General features: G+C 33.1%; 1 protein-coding gene across 1 annotated transcript in view; it reads left to right on the forward strand.

Annotated features, from left to right (window-relative positions):
• The window catches only part of LOC127723724 (protocadherin Fat 4-like), a 77,421-nt gene that overhangs the window by 40,433 nt on the left and 13,709 nt on the right, over positions 1-23,279 (forward strand). Inside the window, exons 10-22 of the mRNA XM_052230505.1 lie at positions 4,636-4,732; positions 6,380-6,624; positions 7,301-7,412; positions 8,840-9,082; positions 9,897-10,036; positions 10,347-10,443; positions 11,056-11,196; positions 13,049-13,804; positions 14,178-14,481; positions 15,708-15,823; positions 16,195-18,237; positions 18,673-18,795; positions 20,283-22,896. Of these exons, the coding sequence (XP_052086465.1) occupies positions 4,636-4,732; positions 6,380-6,624; positions 7,301-7,412; positions 8,840-9,082; positions 9,897-10,036; positions 10,347-10,443; positions 11,056-11,196; positions 13,049-13,804; positions 14,178-14,481; positions 15,708-15,823; positions 16,195-18,237; positions 18,673-18,795; positions 20,283-22,896 (7,031 nt within the window). The remainder of the gene's footprint in view (positions 1-4,635; positions 4,733-6,379; positions 6,625-7,300; positions 7,413-8,839; positions 9,083-9,896; positions 10,037-10,346; positions 10,444-11,055; positions 11,197-13,048; positions 13,805-14,177; positions 14,482-15,707; positions 15,824-16,194; positions 18,238-18,672; positions 18,796-20,282; positions 22,897-23,279) is intronic.

The raw sequence follows: 23,279 nt of genomic DNA on the forward strand, positions 1-23,279 counted from the left end.
TCAAAACAGACTGCCAATGACAAAGATAGAATTAAATTTTCTTGGCATGGTTCACCAATGTATGCTCATCAGGATAAACCTTCACCACTGTTTCATAATTCGAGAAGAGGTCAACCTCTATACTATTCTTCAACCAATTCTGAGCAGGATTTTTTATCCAAGGAACTGTTCCAAATCGAAAAGCACAAAATTATGTCTTAAACCCCAAATTTGTTAATACAGACCATATAAAGTCATGTAAAGATTCAAAAATGGAACATAATATTTTAGATTTTAAAAATGACTGTATAAATGTACATGGAATCTGATGTTCAGTAGTCGTCGTTTGTTGATGTGGTTCATAAGTGTTTCTCGTTTCTCGTTTTTTATATAGATTAGACCGTTGGTTTTCCCGTTTGAATGGTTTTACACTAGCAATTTTTAGGGTCCTTTATAGCTTGCTGTGCGGTGTGAGCCAAGGCTCCGTGTTGAAGACCGTACTTTGACCTATAATGGTTTACTTTTATAAATTGTGACTTGGATGGAGAGCTGTCTCATTGGCACTCATACCACTTCTTCTTATATCTACTGTGTAAATAAAGTTAAAGATGTATGTAGCACCTCTACTCTGAAGATTTTAGATTTTGATTGCAAAAGTATATTGACCTGTGGTCCACTATTTAGAGAGTTAGAGAGAAAAATTGATATATTTCTTCTCCAAGAACACTGGTTATATGACTGCCAACTCAATATCCTGCAAGAACTACATAATGATTTCACCGGAACGGGTAAAGCAGTTGATTCTAATTATCCTATTCAACCTTCTCAAATGCCCCGTGGATATGGAGGTGTAGCCATTTTATGGAAAAAGAATCTTGATAAACTTGTTACAACCTTTCCCAATTGGAAATGAGAGAATACAATATATTGAGTTGTCTGGAAATCAGAAATTATCATTTATATCTATTCATTTTGCCCTGTAAATCTTCATATAATCATCTAAATGAGCTTTACGAATGTATTCAACAACTAAATGAGATCATGTAAGTATATAAAGCCACTCACCAGATAATTATTGGTGGAGATTTCAATGAAAATTCTAATAGAAAAAGATATATACTTAACTTTATGTCTGATCATAATTTGACTACCACAGAAGTTCGAATTACCTATACACATACAGGTGGCAACTCATGTTCAGCAATAAATTATATACTCTTCCAAGAAAAAATTAGAGACTGTATACTAAATATTGAAATAGCTGTTATTATCTCAAATGTATCAGGTCATCTTCCAATTTTACTTCGACTAAAATATGAACTACCTTGCAGAAATTCTGTAGCTCAAAAACAATCTATCAGTAATAAAGTCAAGTGGAACAAAATTGATAAAGATATATAAATATAAAAAATTAATTGAAGAAGGTATTGCCTTTAATACTAAAAGACAAACCACAGAACCCTACTAAACTGGATGAAGCATTTGTGACTCTCAATCATACTATAACTAAAGCTACAGTTGCAGTTGCTCCCAAAAAGCAAAATAAAGAAAAAGAAAAAGAAACTACAAATCATGACTGAAAACATATTTCAAGCAATTGCAAAGAAAAAAAATGCATTTTTTAAATGGAAACAAAATGGTCGTCCATCTGACCCCAACAACCCTTACACTCTTCAAAAGAGAATTACCACCTCCTCACTTTGGAAACAATATAGAACCCAACAACCCTTACACTCTTCAAAAGAGAATTGCCACCTTCTCACTTTGGAAACAATGTAGAATAGAAGTTGCACTCCATAGAATACAAGAACGTTAGAAAATCATACATGCAGGGTATAATGATTCGGCACTTTTTTATAGCCTTAAAAAAAAACAAAGAAGAAAAATTTCACGTTTTAATGAAGTATTGACAGTAAAGGACGAACTTTTCCAATCCCCAGAGAATGTAATGAAGGACTGGAATAAACATTGTGGAGATCTAGCAAAAAAAACTAACAATACTTCTTTTGACACTAAATATTTGAAATCTTTTGAAAAGGAAGCTACCATTGTTAAGAAAAATATATTCACCAGGAAATTTCAACTGAAGAGATAAAGAAAGCTTATTCAAAACTCAACACAAACAAAGCTGAGGACTTCTACGGTTTAACTGCAGAACATTTTATTCATGGAAGCGAGTAACTACTACTACATTTACAACAATTTTTAAATGTTTGCTTTAAATTCTGTTACATACCAGATTTACTGAAAATTGGAACTTTATTTCCGGTGTACAAAAATAAGGGAGATATCAAAAATACCAAAAATTATAGAGGAATTACTATAACTCCAATCTACCAAAAAATTATTGAAAAAATTTTAAAAGAAAGAGAAAACCCGAAAATTCTAATTTGTCAAAACCCACTGCAAAAAAATTTTCACTGAGGGTACGTCTCCTCTGATCTGTTAACTATTCATAGAAGAATTTGAAAGGGAAAGCAAAGACCTTAAACTTTTAGTTAACATAGCTCTATTAGATGGCAGGTCAGCTTTTGCTGTTGTGGTACATGCTAACTTGATCTGCCGTTTGTTTCAAACAGACTTTTCGGAACAATCAATATTACTACTGAATAATTTATATGAAAATGCATCCTCATGTATTAAATGGAATAATATAATATCGAAACGTATGTTTACTATTGCCCAATGTTTTTACTTAAATATATCAAGTGATGACAGTCGTATAGTATATTATTATTGTGTATTGAAATTTTCCTCCGAGTGATTGGATCGAAGTGTTCCTTTATTGGCAGAAATTCGTTTACAGATTATAGATTGGTCAAATCTTATTGCTAAAAATAAATGTTTGTTGGAGTTATCTCATTTTATATGTAATGTCAAGAGAGAGTCTGAATGACATTGATGGAATGGGAAAATTTGAGTCTAAAAATACAAACTCGTAACTCATAAGACATACATCAAATAACACGTTAGATTTTTTTTCACGGAATTTTTTAAAAATTTACTATCTGGATGATAAGTTCTATTCAGACAAAAATTAACAGGTTTTTAGAAATACTTTTTATAATTAATCATTTACTGCGAGACTTATATTTCCAATCGGCTGTAGGGAGACGGAATAATTACGGTTGACATACTTTTGTAGGTCTGCTACGATTCATTCCGACAACAAAGGTAGGCGAGTTCTACACCATTGTGTAGATAAATCAATTTAGATTTACGTCATAACAAGTTTTAGCGAGGTAGACTACCGAGAGATCGAAATTTAACAAAAGTTCGCGACCGGGTGACATTTTTCAAACATGCGAGTTAAATATCTTGTGTTATATTAAAGTATTTAGGATTTTTTTTCAGAGACAAGTGCCTATGTACGTTTGGTGTGAAATTAAAACTTGTTAAGGGCGTTTTTTATTCGTCAATATTTTTATTATATTTATTTATGGACCATAAAAATGATATTTTTCATAGCGCTCATAGGGACCTAGTGGCATCATATTTCTCGACTACTTCAAACATATGTTGAATAATCTGACTGATATACCAGCTTGTCTGTTATTACTGAAAATAGAACATTTGGTAAAATCGGAAAAGTTAATAAATAAAGTTGTCTCATAAGTAAGCATACTATATATTTAGTCTTAGATACATGATTTTTTTTATTAGTTGTTATTGGCTTTGAACTAGCTGTCAGTAACTGCGAGTACTCTCAGATCTGTACTTAGTGTCCTTTTTTTTTTTGTTAGGGATGAAGGATGGAATAATACCCTGCCACGTCCGGTCTGTGTTTATGCTTGATGCTTTTCTTTTATGTATTGATCTGATGAGTTGAGCCTTTCTCAACTGATTTTTATAGTTTGTTCTTATGTTGTGCTGATACACCACTGTCCCAGGTTAGGGGAGGATTGAGCGCTCATAAACATGTTTAACCCCGCCACATTCTTTATGTGCCTGTCCCAAGTCAGGAGCATGTAGTTCAGTGGTTCTCGTTGGTTCATGTCGGTCATATTTGTTTTTCGTTAACTGTTTTGTTATAAATTAGGCCGTTAGTTTCCCCATTGAAATGTTTCATATTTTACATGTCGGGGCCTTTTATAGCCGACTATACGGTATGGGTTTTTATCGTTGTTGAATGCCGCACGGTTGCTTACATCCACTTTATTTGAACTTTGGTGGATAGTTATCTCATTGGCAATCATACCTCATCTCCTTATTTTTATATTTACTTTTGTTTTGTATATAGGACCGTTTTTATGTACTATGACGTGTAATAAGAAGTTAAAGATTATATATGTGTCAATATTTACGTTTGACTCTCTATTACCCACAATGACAGTGATTTTACGACAAAACTGAAATGACACAGATGTGTCTGGTTTTTATATTACATGGTTTTCCATTGATGTACCCCACGACCCGAGCTCATAGATTTACATTATTGAAAATCACTGAAGCCACAACTGGCACTCATATTAAGAACAATGTATTATGAAAGTGTGGGTTACATGTTAATGAGAACCTTAAGTTTTTAGATTATTGTTACAAAATGCTAGTTTGAAAATATGTTGTAAAATTTACAGTAGCCATTAAACCACTGTAGCAAGGAACAGTATAATGTTTTTCTTTAAATTAAACACACATTGTGACTTTATTTCACAGGTTGCCGAGTCAGCGCTAGTTGGATATACAGTAACGAGTTTGTCAGCAACAGATAATGATTACAGTGAAGATGGAGACATTCAGTACTCAATCGTCTGTAAGTGCTTTTTCATTCTGTAGTGCGTGGCAGTTATATTATATGAAAGTTTTCAGAGCCAAAAAAACAGGTAGGCGGAGAATGAGGAATCCCTAAAATGGTCAAGGTTACGAGAAAAATTGTTCTGGCTTAATCCAACCCCTCACCTAAAATGAAAGAATATAAAAGAAACATTCAAACTTCACTCCGATTGTCAAACATGAATTTTTTAAAATGTAACAAACCTTGATTATGTTTTAAACCGCCCTTCCCTACACGAGTTTTCCGCCGAATCATTTTCAATGTCATATTTTAAAGGTAAAAGGTGTGAGGAAATTTTAAGTTTTGGTTCTAAAAAGCAAGTATTTTTTAAAAGAGGCAGGATAGCTAGATAGTAGTAATTGTACATATATTTCTTTAAATTGTGTCTTGTGTTTTTATCTTTTGGAAGTAAAACAGACTATCATGCATGGGTGAAAAACATGCACAATGGGAACATTTTGGTTTGCTATCTTATTTTTGATAACACTACAGGATTTTTTTTAATGTGTAAGATTTTAATGAAAATAATTAGCCATATGTAACATACTGTAATAGAAAAACAAAGGAGATGAGGTATCAATCCATGACACAAAATCAGTACATGCACAGCAAAAAAAAAACACACAAAAGCAAAGGAACGGCGCTTTTATTGCTGTTCTTCATCTCAGTCACAGTGAGGCCCTTAAGTATGCTGTAACGAAACATAAATACTGCGTATGATTTTAAGATAAGTTGATCAAGAGTTGTAGGACTTGAATTGTCAAAAACTAGGCTTTTTTCATATGTTTCACCGCAACTATAATATTCTTTGTAATACTTTTAAAATTCGGTTATGCAAACACAGGCTATATTTAGATTTTGTTTATTTTCGTTTATTTGAGTACTTGTTCAGGTGTTATGGTACTGATATCTATAAATATCTCATCTGTTAACTCAAGTTTGCTCTTACCTAATCACAGCTAGGGTGTGATCGATAATTTCACAACTAATGAATACAAGCTGTCCCTTCAATATTGACAATTTGCAGATGAATTTCTTTCAGAATTCAGGAAACTTTTTGTAATCGTCAGAATTTAGGCAATCATGCATTTTTATGCAAAATCTCATGATCTTATTTTTACAACATGATTTATTAAGACACAGCACATGCTTAATTGTACCTGTCTATTTTCATCTTGAGTATGGATTATAGAATTACATGACTTTGATCATGGTTGGTGGTTGAAAGATAAGTAATTTCAGGGGATGATACTTTAATCGTTAAGGAAAAGGCTATTTATTCATGAATAAATAAATGAAAACAGATATGAGATCATGTCATTGAGACACCAACCCTACGACTCAAAAGACCCTTGAAAACTTCAAGTATGCTTTCACGAATATACTAATGAATATTTTACACACGGATTTTTGTCATTCAATATCACTTATTAAATCTATATAAAATGATCGTTCTCACTTATTTATTGACGGGCGTATCAAGCGTTCCTGTCGCAGCTAATTCTTTCTTTTTATTCCTCTCCATTACTATGTCTAATGCAAAATTTAAAGTTATTATACATTATTTCTTTATACGACTCAGTTAAAAAAACACAATTCAAACATACAGTTTACTTGCTTTGGCAGCTGGAAACACTGATAACTCCTTCCGTATTGACGCAGCAGAAGGGTATCTTACTCTAATAAAGAAACTAGACTATGAAACAACTACATCGTATGTTCTTCACATCAAGGCTGAAGATGGCGGCACTCCCGCAAATTCTGCTACCTGTACAGTTTCTGTAACCGTATCGAACGAAAATGACAATGAACCAACATGCACAACGTTGTCAGTAATAACAATTTTGGAGACAGCTTCCGTTGGCGATACGGTAACTAATTAGAAAATTAGAAAACATAAATCAAGAGAGGAAGGGAATCAAATAAAAATTTCTTTTGAGCAAGTAAACTTTTTTTTTTTTTTTTTAAACGAAAGAATAGCTCATTTTTTTAAATTTCTGTATCGAATGGAAGCGTAATAGCTTATACATTGTTTTAAAGTTGTCTTCACTGAGGAGTTGAGTTGTCTTGGTCCTTGACGAATAGATAACCAAAATTTACCCGCCTTAAAAAAATCAAATTGCAATTAAAAAAATACGTTTGAAGTGGAAACAATTTTCCTTTAATCTCATTTGATTTAATTTGTACAATTCAAAATTATACGATCTAGTATGTGTAGTTCTAACACGTTATGTAATTATGCATAAAAAAAGTTAACGAACTCGTACACAGACAACAGAAAAGTTCAGTCGTTTATAGTTCATATTTTATACTGTCGAGATATCAAATATGAACTTTGATAAGTGTCCAAAAAATGTTTGCTATAAACTTCTACACGTCAATTCAAAAGTATTTTGAATTTTGATATAGTTCTGATAGTTCTTAAGCAAACAATTCAACTAAACATGTGACTACAACGAAAGTTATGTAAGCACATGTAGCATATTACTAGTTTGCGTTTGATACTAATCAAAATCATTATAACAATTATTTACTTATATTTTGTAGGTTACAACTTTGTCTTGTAATGACCAGGATGGAATCGGAAGTTTATCATTTAGTACAACAGTGACCAGATTTTCTGTTGATGCAACATCAGGACAAGTAACTCTAGCTAATTGTAAGTTACTTTCAACCCGCCAAAGTTCAAATGAAGTGGATGTGAGCAATTGTAGGCAACCTTGTGGCCTTCAACAATGACAAAACCTATACCGTATAGTCGGCTATAAGGCCCCGACATGAAAAATATGAAACAATTCAACTGAAAAAACAAACGGCATAATTTACAACAAAAAATTAACGAAAAAACAAATATGACAGACATGAACCAACGACAACCACTGAACTACAGTCTCCTGACTTATGACAGGCACATATAGAATGTGGCCGGGTTAAACATATTTGAAGGCGCCCTCCACCCTAACCTGGGACAATGGTGCAACGGCACAACCCAAGAACAAACTATACAATACAATAAACGAAGAACAAACATGAGAAATAGCAGTAAACGACCACTCAATTACAGGCTCGTAACTTGGGACAGGCACATAAAGAATGTGGCTGTGTTAAACATGTTTGAAGGCGCCAACCCTTCCCTATCCTGGGACAGTGGTGTAATAGTACAATATTAGAACAAACTATAGAAATCAGTTGAAAAGGGCTTTACTCATCAGATCGATACAAAGCAGAAAAACATAAAAAAAAACAGACCGGACGTGGCAGGGTATTTATACATACCAAAAAAAAGGAGACAAAGTACAGATCTGTGAATACTCGCAATTACTGACAGCTAGTTCAAAGCCAAACATAATTCATAAAACAATCATGTATCTTAGACTTAAATATCAATTAGTAAACATCCAACTTCCAATGGATTTAGTATAAAGACATCATTAACAGTCAGAGAAAAAGCATGACCTTGTGCAATGGCCAAATATAGGTATCAGATTGTAGTACCGTGAATGTGCATATGCGTATAACAATGATAATTAGTATGGTTTTAGTTTACTGATAACAAAATCAATAGTTGTACCAATAAAAACAATATTCAAATATATAATAATTACAGTGTTGAATTAGAAATCTTTTAGAATAAATTTCCGGACTCGGTAAACAACATCTGCATTCAGCGTAAACATTAGATGTGCTATTTCGTTTGGAATAAGTTTTCTACAGGTGTAATTAAACTTGCAAACCAAATCTTTGTATCTATGGAAGAATTTAGTAAAGGTTTTAAGTAATTTGTTGTAACGAAATCCTTGACTTGATAATTTACCAGTATTACATAGATTGCCCTCATTAAAATCCAAAACGTTAATACAGAACCGGACACATCGAACCAGTTGGGATATATAAACACAGTGCCAAAGGAACATCACTGTTCAAAATAGGGAAAGGAAACTTTTTTGTGTAGTATATTACTAGTATGTATGTTAATTGGGTATAATTTATAGTTGATTTGTATAATGATAAACATTTCTCACTTGATATTGTTACATTGATGTTTGTCAAAGGTAAAACAAATACATTTCTACTATATATTTCCAGCTGTTGATTATGACAGCATAGACCAGTCGTATGCATTTGATGTTACGGTCAGCGATGGTTCTCATTCTACAACTGTTGGTGTGACTGTAAGCATTACAGCAGTTAATGAGCACACACCAAGCTTTACAGCTGTTACTGAAACTGTTGCTGAAAATCTGGCGGTTGGTACTTCCATAACAACATTCACAGCCACGGATATTGATTATTCTCCACATGATATTACGTCATATACGATAACAGCAGGTAGTAAACGATACTCTACTAATAGTATTGCAGTAAACAGTGTTACTTACATGTAGAACTGATTTATCAAAGGACGAATCAAAAAGCTCCTTTTAGAATGTCTTAAAAACTTAACTTCACTACGTTGATTTTGTCATATAAGCTCAATAAACCTGTAATTATTCTTGTACAATAATGTATAATGGAAGAAACTACCAGCTGGCAGACTTGCTAGATGATGCATTTAAAGAAAAACTGGATTCCAGGTAATCCATACTATCACTAAAAAAACATGTATATATACAGGTACTGAAACCGAACACATATCTTATGACTGCAGGCTTCTATTTTGTATATAAAGATCCCAACAAAACAGCATCTATGCAACATAAATATACTCTTCCTCTCAAAAAACCTGTTTGAGCACTTGTTGTGTCTTTGCATTCTTTTCGATAGTCTTTTCAAATATTTGTTCTTCTATTTCTACATGCTATATAAAAAAATCCTGACGAACTCCCTTAGAGGGTAATTTGCATATTTTTTTTAAAGATGGGATTCATATGAGACGTAAATGAATATGGTATAAATGACTAAATCCATGAATGAAATGACCGACACCTGAATTGACACTTATGGCCTCTTATAGAGTTTATAGCTTTCCAACTTGAGGGAGTTGATCCATATTTATGAACCCCTTTTAAAAATTGTGTTTTACGACACAATTCTCTTTCAAACATGGCTTATACCTTTACTTAAAATAGACATATATATATATGTATATTATTTCTGATTTTTATCGATTCTGATATATATTTATAAAATAATGTTTTAACAGTAAGCAACAGCGGAAGTGACAAGTTTTCAATAGATACAAGTTCTGGAGAGGTCAAATTATCACAGTCATTGGATTACGACACTTTAACTACAAAGTATTATGAAATAACTATTGTGGCAGAGGATGGTGGTGGCCTTAAGGTAAAGGAAAACTGTTCTTCCTGATACATACATGTCTACTTATATTACAAATTTTATCTGGTACATTTGTTTTGTTTATTTTGTATCATTAAAAATGAGGATTTAAAGGATTTAGCGGAATAAAAATAATAAGCAAAAAATACTTATGAATCATGTGCAATGTCATACCATTTAACGGATGCTCTCTGAGCTTTATGTAACTAAAGACAGTCTATTTATGTAAAAAGTGTTTATAAAGTGTATATAGTTTGTTTGACATCTATTTACTACAAATTGAATAGTTATTTTTTGTTTAATTCTGACTTTTTAGGGCACTGGAACTGTTACTGTATCGGTTACGGATGTAAACGATAATGCACCTGCATGTCTGCACTCTCTCTACGTGATATCCTTGGCAGAAGACACAAGTAAGAAATAGAAGAACTTTTAATTGTAGTTTCAACTGAATTTCGGGAACATACCAAACACTCCCTTTAAACAATTTTGGTCGATTAATAAATGGAAAGTTTGCAATCAAGCATAGTATTTTAACTAGATGAAGTCTAATTTGAACCTTTCGATCTAAAAACCAGTTGGTTGAATTTCTGAAGCTTTAATTTAACCATGGTATTGCTTTCAACTGATATAAACTTGTTTTATATTATTCTGCCGAGACTACAATGTGCTTAACTGAATCTGAAAAAGTACTCGTCCAATTTGTATCGGTATATTCTTATTCTGCAGAGTATTTAGAAGGATGTTTGCTGGAAAAATCATAGTGTCAAAATAATTCAGACTTGGTCTTGTGTTTATCAAGTACTTAACAGTACAGCTCAGATAGGAGTCATTTTACAAAATAATACTTTACAGTGAAATTCAGAAACACGTTTTCCAAAATCAAGTAAATTTCAAAATTTAAATCCGTAAAACGTTACATTCCATAGATAAATACTTGTATATATTTTCCCGAAATTCGTGTGTAATTTTCATGCTGAAATTGAAATCTAACCTTTATCAGTTATGCTTTGTATTATTTCTAGTTCCATCAACGATTATAAACGATTTACTCTGTTCTGATGACGATTCAAGTACAAATGGAGATTTAACGTTTACCTTAACACAATCACCTGGATCGATGTTTTCGTTAATGGAAACAGGCACTGTAGCTCTTAATTTGACAGGTATATGTTTAATTTGTTTCACATGCACAGGTAATGCAAACTTACATGTATGATCCTTAAATGTGCGAGGAGATGGTAGCGTTTTATTTTACAAAGTCAATGTTGTCTTCAAAACCTCACTAAAATGTTTAAACACATTATATTTCGCGTAAAGATAAACGATTTAAATAAACGGTCACGTGGTTGTATTATACCCACGTGAACGTTTATTTAAATCGTTTATCTTTACGCTAAATATAATGTGTTTAAACATTTTAGTGATGTTTTGAAGAACCCTTCCACACACACAAACAAAAAAACGCTTTCGGTCTTTCAACAATGCACACATGTCTTTGCAATTTTTCTTTCAAGTTGTCCATCCTCTTAGTTAAGGGAATACACTATGAAATATCTTAATTTTGAACAGACACATAAACATATTGGTGGGTTAAAGTAGATTTTGTTTTAAATCTCTGCTTCTTTTTCCATAATAAAGGTCTATGGAATAAGTTACAAGGCACACAAAAAGCGTAAGGTAATAATCAACGGAGAGAAAGGATAAGTTCTATAATATCGGTAGAGTATATATGTATAGCAAAAACACAAGTAATAGGACAATAAAAAATACAATTGCAATTGAATTCAAAAGCGAATGTCACCCGAACCGTATCCATAGTAACGACAGTCATTTTGAATTTTTCGAATCCTAACTTCTGATTTGCGAATGACAAAACACATTTCAGCTTCATTAAGATTGGTACAACTTTCAATTTTTCACAATTTTGCTGTTTCATGGTAACGGCGGCCTTTGAAATTATAAAGATGGATAGAAAATATACGCACGACAAGACACAATTCTGTAAAGTTTCATTGAGTTCTGAACATTTTTTCAATTTATTTTACGTTTCCGTGGCAATGACGGCCATTTGAAATTTCTAAACCATACTTGATTCATCAAGATTGTTTCAGTCATCTCCGAGAAATAACCCGAACAAAAAGTGTGGAAAATAAAAAATTTTCGACAAGTAGACTACAATACGTCGAGTCCCTTTTTGGGGTGACAAAACAAAACCGCATCAAAGACTGCCTGTTTACAGTTACTGAAAACCAGTTTTAGTACTTAATCTTCTTGTATGAAATTAAGTTGTCCTTTACTGACATCGACAGCTGTGCTGCAAAATAGATTTCATAAAATAACGTCATAAAGGATGAAGGGAAGCACATTTTTTTGCAAAGACCAGATAAAACAATACGGAATTTAAAGGCAGAAATAACTTCAAGAAGACACATTTAGTTTGAAATAAGCGAATCGATGTTAACCCCTAAAATGACAGACGAAAGGTTTGAACAACAACAGTATAAATATAAGCTATGTCAATATGTTTGTGTATACAACAGAAAGTATATGAAAGACATGCATTTTATACAAACAGTTATTTTTAGTAATGAACATTGAAATCTGTACATCATTGCAAACACACAAATATCTTGTCAACTGAGTATATTTTAGAAGAAGTCAACGAAGCATTATAAATAAGAAAAGACCTAAACATTTATAAACGAAATTTTGTCTCGCTTGTCATAAATGTTGGGTTGAAAATTGATATGCGAATTCAAAGGTCAAAGTCCTAAAAGAGACGATTATTATTATTGTTGATATTGGTTAGAAAAGTTTTAAGATGAAGTGTAATTTCATACTGAATCTATGACAGTGTTTGATTGTTACTGTTATAAACCTTTTCGAACAAATTGATGCAATTTTTAAGTGGAGTTCATCATTCACATATGTGACAAGTATATCTAAAGGTCAAAATAAATAATATTATATACACTTTGATATTATATACAAAAGTATCTGTTGGTATTTTCCCAGGTACTCTTAATTACGAGACAGTTACAGCATATACTTTAGAAGTATTGGTAGTGGATGGCGGAAGTTCACCTCTATCTACGACTGTTTCAATTGACATAACAATCAGCGATGTCAATGACGGAGGACCAAGCTTCAATGCAACTTATAATACATCAGTTATAGAAGACAGCAATATCGAGACTGTTGTAGAGACGGTAGCGGCTACAGATCCTGATCATTCAAATTCGACATTTGGAAATTTATTCTATTCAATCCTATCTGGAGATACAGATAGCAAGTTTACTATCGATTCTTCTACAGGTCAGATAACTCTTAATGGAAATTTAGATAGAGAAACAACGGACTATTATTTGCTAGTTGTGCAAGCAAAAGAGCAAGTTGGGACTTATTCCGCCTCTACAACAGTGAATGTGTCGATAAGTGATGTTAACGATAACATTCCCATTTGTATATTTATGACGTTTAGTTCAGAAATAGCCGAGTCGTCTGCTTCAGGGACAACTTTACTTACATTAAACTGCTCAGACATTGATACAGCAACATATGCAACCCTCTCTTATGCAATAGTATCTGGTAATACAAGTGTCTTTGAACTCTCTTCAAATGCCTTGTTATTGAAGACTGCAGTAAATTTTGAGTCTGATATTACATCTTATAATCTTATCATACGGGTTTCGGATGGAACAAACCTTGTCAATATAACAGGAACGATTACAGTAACAGACGTCAATGAAGAAGTACCTGAATTCATATCAGGTTATATTTTTTCACCGCACCATTTTATCAAATAAATCTAATGTAATTGCCCTGTGTTTAATTTTTTATCAATTATAAAATTATTCAAATAAAGAAATGATATCAAACAAATTAATTCGAATTATTCTATGACTATATACAAATAACTTCAATGAGAGAACAAACAACAAAAATAAATAAAGTGTAATATAATTCAAGATAAAATTAATTTCATTTTCTCATTTATGATTTAAATAAACAATATACTGAAGAATATTATTTATATCCCTACCAAAAAGTAGAAATAGTATTTATGAATTTCAATTTTACAGATTCAGTCCTTGAATTTTAACATTTTAACTGTGATGTTAACGATAGGAACTTTGTATTACAGGGGAATACACTATAAATGTACCTGAAAATTCAACTATTGGATCAACGATTGCTACCGTAACAGCCACAGATATTGATACAACTGATGTATTAACGTATACTATTTCGTCATCAACGTCATACTTCAGTATAGATTCTTCAACTGGCGATATTCTTCTTACAAAAGAACTGGACAGGGAGATGGCTGATAGTCATACATTAAATGTATCAGTGTCAGATAGTATGAATAGCAACTTTACAACTGTATCAATTACAGTGACAGATGTTAACGATAACGCACCAATCCTCAATCCAATATCATACAGGTACATGTACTTCCGTCATATATACCATGGAAATTAATAAAATACAATGAATCTATCACTTGTAGAATTTTTGTTAAATTTAGGATTGTATATTGTACCAATACTACGGTTGGGAGGTTTACTGCAACCGTTCATTTGTCCATAACTTATCACTGAGCTTCTGTATAAAGGAATATGTGATATTGTGTATGAAACCAAAGTATGACAAGCTGTATAGTGTAAGTGAATTTTAATCTGAAGGGCAGTCACTTTCTGTTTGACGATACTTAGAATTTTATTAATACCTACAGAACATTGAATTTTTCTCCAAATATTTCTCAGGTTTTTGTTTGGAGGAATAATTTGATGTCTATTTTTTAAATGTTAGCATAGTCTGTTGACTAGTCATCTGCTATTTCGTGATACTTAGAATATTTATTATACCCCTAGATAATAGAAAATTTTCCGTTACAAATTTTTCAGCATCTTTGTTTTTGCAAAATTTGATATTGGTTTGAAAATATTTTTTTATTATGATCTGTTCGGTGTAAGCGATTTTTTATTCTGCCGGGAAGTTACTTCCTGTTCCATCATAATTTAAACTTTTATCATATATACTAAAAATGAATGGTTTTGTAACATAACATTTAGGAATGATTTCCTATTTCTTCTGGAAACTTTGATGCAATGTTGTACCATGTAAGCGATTTTCAGATCTGCAGGCAGTCACCTTAGATTAAAGATACTTTAATTTTTTATACAAACTGAACATGGAATTTTTCGGCAACACTTTCTAAGTAGTGAAAGTTTACGGTTACGGCATGTGGGGAATGGTAACCTAAAAATACACTTAGCTATGCTAAATTTGACCTACATTTAACAACGCCTTCGGTTCCACTAGTAGAGCAGGAACTACTCACCCTTTCGGAGTACCTGATTCCATCTCTGGTTGTTTTAGGAATTGGTGTTGATCAATCTAATTTTTCTGTAAAGTGTTTGGTAAACTTTTTTCATTTTTTTTAATGGTATGATATGTCTTCCTTTCGACTTATAGTTTTTGATTGCCTTCTAATTATCGTTTTTTTCAGTCGTTTTTTATGCTCGGTATAATTTTTTTTTTTTTTTTTTTGCAACTTTACTCAATGCTTTTAGTTTTCATAGTTTGACCTTTCATGTAATCTTTGTAACCATTATTCAAACTGTGATGATCTGTTTATCTTCACATAGTATTTCAAATTTATTTTTAGAGGTACTGTATCTGAAGAAGACTTGGCTGCTGCTAGTGTTATACTGACAGTCGCAGGCACAGATGCTGATGACATACTTACTGATGGGAATGGAAATATATCATTTAGCATCATAGGTTTAGCTTGATTAAAATCCGTTAATTTGATATTTGATGTTCTAAGCTTAACATGGTTATTCAGTGTTCACTTATACGTTGTACAAGACATAAATAGTTTTAAAGCTTACTATACGGTAAAAGTGTTATGTGAGTCGGACGATGAACTGTAACTGTTAGTCTTAATGAATAATCTCATTGACAATCATATCACATTTGTAGCATAATTAGTAATATAAAAGTATTTATTTTACAATATTTTCAAGAAACAAAAGCAAACTTTGATTATACATGAAAATATATTTACAATAAATTTAACAGCTTTATTCCGCAGCACAACTTTAAATTCACATGTAGTTCCAAAGATACTTATACAAGAATTTTACTTTTAGATGGCGATCCAACAAACGACTTTCAAATAAATGTCTCTTCTGGGGAACTGGTAACAACGAAACAGCTTGATTATGAAACAACAACCTCTTATTCTCTTGTTGTAAGAGCTTTTGACAGAACAGGAGACAGTCAATCTTTGTCAGCGACGGCTTTTATTACAGTTTCTGTCACAAATGTTAACGAATTTGACCCAGTTTTTAATGCGACATATTCATCAGCTATTGACGAGGACATAGATGTCGGTACATCAATTTTAACTGTGTTTACCACTGACGGAGATGATGGTATCGCTGGTGACATTTATTATTCTTGCACACATACCAAATTCTATGTTGATTCTGAAACTGGGACACTTTATCTTAAGGATAATTTAGATTATGAAACAGCGACATCATATGAAGTTAATATAACGGCTACTGATAAGGGTAGCCCAGCACGCAATGAAACAACGAACACCATAATAGATGTAAACGATGTTAATGATAACACTCCAGAATGTTCTCCATCTTTGTATGCAACTGTCCAAGAAGAAGATGTTGCAATTGGCACGACCTTTGTCACTTTGACTTGTACAGACGCAGACAATGGGGACAACGGAAATCTATCATATACAATCACGAGTGTCAACAACGTTGCAGGGTCTGGATCATTTACGATCGATTCAAATGCGTCTGTAACAACAACTTCCGGCTTGGATTTTGAGAACACTGAAAATTATATTCTCGTTATAAACGTCACTGATGGTGGAACAGTACAGAGATCAACAACAGTAACGGTCAATGTTGCTGTTACAGATGTAAACGAACACGATCCCGTGTTTCCGTCAACAACATATCAAGTTAGCATTTCGGAAGCAATTACGGTCGGAACTGTTGTACAGAATATTTCAGCAACTGATTCAGATTCTGCTGATTTAGTTTATTATTATTTCAATAGTACTAATGCTGCATTTGATATTGACTACGTAACAGGCCAAGTAAAGGTGAAGTCAGCACTTGACATGGAAATTAATCCTAGCTATACTATTGTTGTTATTGCTTTAGATTCTGGAACGGTCAACTCTTCCCGGTCAACATCAGCAACTATTGAGATAACTATACTTGATGAGAATGAAAAGCCACCGATTTTTTTGACGAACTTTTATATTGTTTCATTATCAGAGAATTCGTCCATTGGGTCATCGGTCGTTTCCTTGAATGCAACTGATTCAGATAATGATAATGTAACGTATAGCATAAATTCAGGAAACATGTATAACTTATTCACTCTGAATTCAACAACAGGATTACTGGAGCTTAACTCAAGTCTCGATTATGAAAATGCTACGAGTTATACACTTATTGTACAAGCCGAAGATACACGTGGTTTGAGCAGTACTGTAACAGTTGAAGTTGTTGTTGTCGCTTATAATGAATACTCTCCAGTGTTTTCAGGAAATAGTTCAAATGTGTCTGTACCAGAAAACACTACTGTTGGAACAACCATCATGACTTTGTTAGCAATAGACGATGATAGAGGTGATGACGGTATAGTTCAATATAGTATCAACTCAACAACAACACAGTTCGCAATCGAAAGTTCATCTGGGGCTATCAAACTGACGGGTGTACTAGATCGCGAAACGATAAACGAATATTTTATTGATGTGTTCGCTGTCGACAGTGGTACAACACCATCAAGCTTTACAGCCACATATAGCTTAATTGTCAGCGTAGCAGATGTGAACGATGTAACACCAATATGTTCGTCAAATGCTATTACACATGAAATTGCGGAGGACAGTCTTATCTCGACAAATCTTGTTCACCTTAACTGTACAGACGGTGATGATGATCCAAATTTAATAAATAACCAAATCAGTTACACTATTTCTAGCGGGAATACTGGAAGTGCATTTCATTTGAACAACACAACTGGAGATCTAAGCTTATCTAACGTTTTAGATAGGGAAACAACGTCCTCATATAGATTGGTTTTAACGGTATCTGATTCAGGGACTCCCGTATTGACAACAGCCGTAAATGTTTTCATAACAATAACAGGTATGTTCTGTTTTAATGTTTTTAACTTTAATACGCTTTGATATATTGTACAAGATTTTCGTTTGTGAAATGGTCGTGATTTATTGTCTTTAAAATATTTCCATATTTAAACCCTCTTTTTTTTGTTCCTCAATGGTCTCGTAGCATTTCGCTCGGGAGGCCCTGAGCTTTGCCTCTTGTAGCGTTTAACAGAAAACTATGGAATTGGTACAATGTATTTGCAGCAACAAGTATATTGGAGAAAAATTCATCGACTGAAAGTCAGAACATCTGCATGACAGTACGTGTTTTCCAGTACACTTATCATGCGAGCCTGTATGCTAAAATCCGAATGATTGTCGATCCAGACAATTTATATGGTTAATTCTGTTAGACTAAATAGGCCTGCAGTTTTTGCAGCTTTGCATTTAATTATTATTGAATACATTTTTGTAGATATCAACGACAACTTTCCACAGTTTACAAAAAGCTCATATTACTTCTTGGTAGATGAAAACATTGCACTGTCTTCTGTTGTCGGACAAGTTTTTGCTACTGATTCAGACTCTAGCGGAGCAGGTATGTCCCATATTTGTTTACTCTGTAGCCTTTTAAAAATAATAAATACAAGAAAGTTTTACTTATATAGAAGGCTTACCATTGAAAAGTTGTTGATTCAACATATTGACTTACTGTTACATTCGTCCTATTTACACTTGACATTTTGGCGTGGGTATGTTACATTAGTGGATGTGTCTATGGTTGCCACACACACGCTTTGGAATAATGCATTTTATATTGGTCAAGTTGTAGTTTCCAGGATTTTACTTTTTATATTTGCGCATGTTTGTTGCATCTATGAGTTTCTGGTATCTTTCGTCCCTCTTTTGTTTTATGATATCGATTTTGTTATTTTTTTTCTTAATTGTTTGGAATTGTATTGGCCCAATTGTGATTATTTTTCTTGTGACACCTTCGATTCAGTACTCGTCTTATCTTTCTACAAAGGCAATTGTTCTTTAAGTTTCTCATTTTACAAGGCCAATTTTGCTAAACCCATAAACCATTTCTTATTCTGTGTTCTATGCTGTTAAAAAATAATAATACACATAATTGAAATACAAACAAAAATGAGAAAGGGAGAGATACTATTGGGTCCATAAATGGAAAAAAGACAAAACATGACAAACTAAAGAAACGACGAACAACAGTCTTCAAAATATTACACGGGAAAGTAAGGATTTGGCAAAATTGAACCCTTAAAAACCGGGATGGACCTCAGATGACCCGGAAGGACCAACAGTAGTACATTCAAGCTGCTGCTTTTAAAAAAATTAATTTTCGGATAATTGCAACTATTCCAGAGTTCTATTATCTGTCTCTATATAAGTTTCCTGATGCTTTATATTTTGAAACACGTTAGAGCACATTAACGAGCTATTTCATTTTCACAGTCTTAAAAGTGAAAATGAAGTATGAAAACAAAATATCTTTGCAAGCTTAAAGATGGCTATGGCTATTCGTTTTAGGTCCCGTTTGATCATATAATTATCAGTTATTGAGACAGTTGCAATTAATTAGTAGAACCACTTTTACTTTCTGTGTTGGGAATAACGCATACAGTTTATTAACACATGACTATATTTGTGAATCATCATCTAATATCTTGTATCGTATATCTACTAATTTGCACTGCCATATAGATGTAGAAAAAAATCACTTTTTGCACACAAATCTACAGCTGATACTTCTACTGTTCCTCAAACCATTGCTATATATTTGTTGCTCATTCTGCCTTGACCTGTCCTCCCTTAAATATTATGTAATTGTTATTGATATTTGTATTTTCTTATATCAAACAGTAATAGCTGGAAAGAAAAAAAAATATTTTGCAATTATGATTTCCTTTTCAAATATCAGTTATAAAATGCAACCGGACAGAACATCTTCACACTGGTAAATAATCCACACATACCTCAAACAAATCTCAACATTTATATGTTTTTCCGAAGGAGCAAGCTGTTTAACAATTAATGTATAACTGTTTTCAATTATTTTTTCACCAGGGCTAGTTTATTACACCATCTCATCTGGAAATGAAGAAGGAAAATTTGCTGTAGATCTTTTAAGTGGTAATATAAAAGTTATATCTTCTTTGGATACTGAGATAACTAATCTGTATAATGTTACAATAAATGCATCTGACAACGGAAGTCCTGTTCAGTTTGGTGTTACGTATGTCGTAATTACTGTGAACGATGTGAACGATAACTCTCCTAGTTGTTTGCATTCATTTATTTCTGCTACCGTCACAGAAAACGCAACTTACGGAGATGAGGTTGCACAGCTGACATGTTCCGATAATGATGACACCTCAAATCTGTCATATATTTTACTAAGTACAGACCAAGAGTTCGAAATGAATGCAACAAGTGGAGTTTTGAAATTAAATAACAGTTTAAATGCAGAAATTACGCCTTCGTTTGAACTTTTAATCAACGTAACAGACATGACATATTATACAACTGTAACAGTCTATGTTACAGTAAGCGATATCAATGAATACACGCCAGTATTTTCTACATCTGATTCTTACAATGTTACGATAACTGAAGATTTTCCAATTGCAGGAACTATTTATACTATAACAGCATCTGATAATGACTATTCTAATGATACACTTGTATACTCTATCGTCAGTGGCATTACAAGCTCGGAATTTACAATAAACTCCAACACTGGTATCCTTCTCTTACTAAAATCACTTGATGCAGAGACGACCAGCCAATACACATTAGAAATCGAAGCAACAGATGGTGTTTATAGTAATTCAACTAATTTAACAATTACAGTTTCTGATGTGAATGATAACTATCCGTCTTGTGACCAAAGTGTGTATACTGCATCATTTAATGAAAACACAACAATTGGATCCACCATTGTAGCTCTAAATTGTTCCGACATTGATATATCGAATACAGATCTAGTCTATTCGATTACATCGGGGAATGCAGACAACATTTTTGAGATAAACGCCACATCTGGAATTTTATCGCTTAACTATAGCTTAGATTACGAAAATTGTACGCTTTACACTCTTTCGATATCTGCAACCGATAATGGTACTCCTAGTCGCATTATAGATATCAAAGTTTACATAAATGTTATCCCTATCAACGAGGAACCTCCAATATTCGGGTCAATGGAATATAATATATCCGTTGCGGAGGATTTAACGCTAAACAGTAATATTATTTTGGTAAATGCGTCTGATTCTGACACTGGTAATTCCCATGGTACCATAACTTACGTTATATTCTTCGGTGATTCAACTGGTCAATTTGCAGTTGACACATTGGGTCAAATAAAACTAGTAAGACAACTGGATAGAGAAACAAGTGATTTCTACAATTTGACTATTTTGGCTTCGGACAGTTCTACATCGTCTGCTGATTCTATGACATCAACCGCTTTTGTTAGTATAATGATTTCTGACGTCAATGATAACTACCCAAAGTTTTCTGAAAGCTCATATTCAGTCTCTTTAATGGAAAACACTGTTATAGGTGCTACAGCACTGAGCTTGAGTGCAACAGATGATGATATTAATGAAAACGGCAAGTCTGGTTTTTTATATTTTATTATCTCCGGGAATACAGGCGATACATTTAATTTGTCTGACAACAAATTAATTTTAGCAGCTGAAATTGATAAGGAAACAGTATCATCCTTTAAACTTCAAATACAGGTACAAGACAATGGATCAATATCATTATCAGACAACGCTTATGTTAATATCGAGGTTTTAGCTGTGAATGAATATACCCCGGCGTTTGCTAATGACAGTAACTCGATAACGGTCAGCGAAACTATTCCACTTGGAACTATTTTGCATACATTTGCAGGAACAGACCAAGATACGGGAGATTACGGAACATTACGGTATTATATTGCTGACAACATTACATATAGCGAATTCTTACTTGACGAGTATACTGGACAGTTGACTGTTTGGTCAGCATTAGATTATGATACAGCACCAACAGAATACAACTTGACTGTCCAAGTGGTTGACACTGGATTTAACGGTTCTTTCTCTAAAGCTGACTATATGTGGTTATTTATAAATTTAACGGATGAAAACGACCACACTCCTACGTTTTCTCAAAATGTATATACATTCACCATTCAGGAGAACACAACTTCAGGCAGTTTGATCGGCAGCGTTGTTGCTTCTGACGAGGATTCTGGGAGCAATGGTGAACAAACATACTACATTGTGAGTGGGGATGGTGCTAGTGTATTTTCTGTCAATGAAACATCAGGTGAAATTACAACATCATCAGACATTGACTACGAAACGAAAATTTTGTATTCGATTGTAATGGAAGCCAAGGATAATGGCACAAGCAGTTTGTCATCGCGATGTTTAGTAAAAATTATAATTACTGACATTAATGATAATGCTCCAACTTTCCAACCTGACAATTTCGCTGTTAATATTGCCGAGGATTCTGTCATTGGTACATCTGTTACATCAATGTATGCGGTGGATCCAGATTCAGCAGTGTCAAACAATAACGTATTTACATACAATTTGATTTCTGATACCTTTACTATTGACTCCGCGACTGGTATGATAACAACAACTACGAGCTTAGATACAGAAAATATCACAAGGTAGGCAACGCGATTGCACATATACAAAATTATTGGAAAATATTTGAAACCTAAAGAATATAAGCAATGTATCTTGATGTCTTTCTATATTTTGAGAGTTGGGTGTTAATGGCATATCTTTTAAAACATAAGAAGATATGGTATGAATGCCAAGGAGACAATTCTCCACCAGAGACCAAATGATGTAGAAGCTTAGCAACGACATGTCACCGTACGGCCTCTAACAGTTAGCAAAACCAATAAGGCAAATATAGCAAGATATAAGAAGCCCCTAAATGACAAATTAAAAAATATCAAACGAGAAAAACACTGAATTACAGGTTCATGACTTTGCACATATAGTATGTGAAAGAGTTAAACATGTTTTGGGGCGCGTCAACCTT

The sequence above is a fragment of the Mytilus californianus genome, unplaced genomic scaffold, assembly GCF_021869535.1.
Source record: "Mytilus californianus isolate M0D057914Y unplaced genomic scaffold, xbMytCali1.0.p SCAF_1, whole genome shotgun sequence".
In the NCBI taxonomy this organism is placed as follows: Eukaryota; Metazoa; Mollusca; class Bivalvia; order Mytilida; family Mytilidae; genus Mytilus; species Mytilus californianus.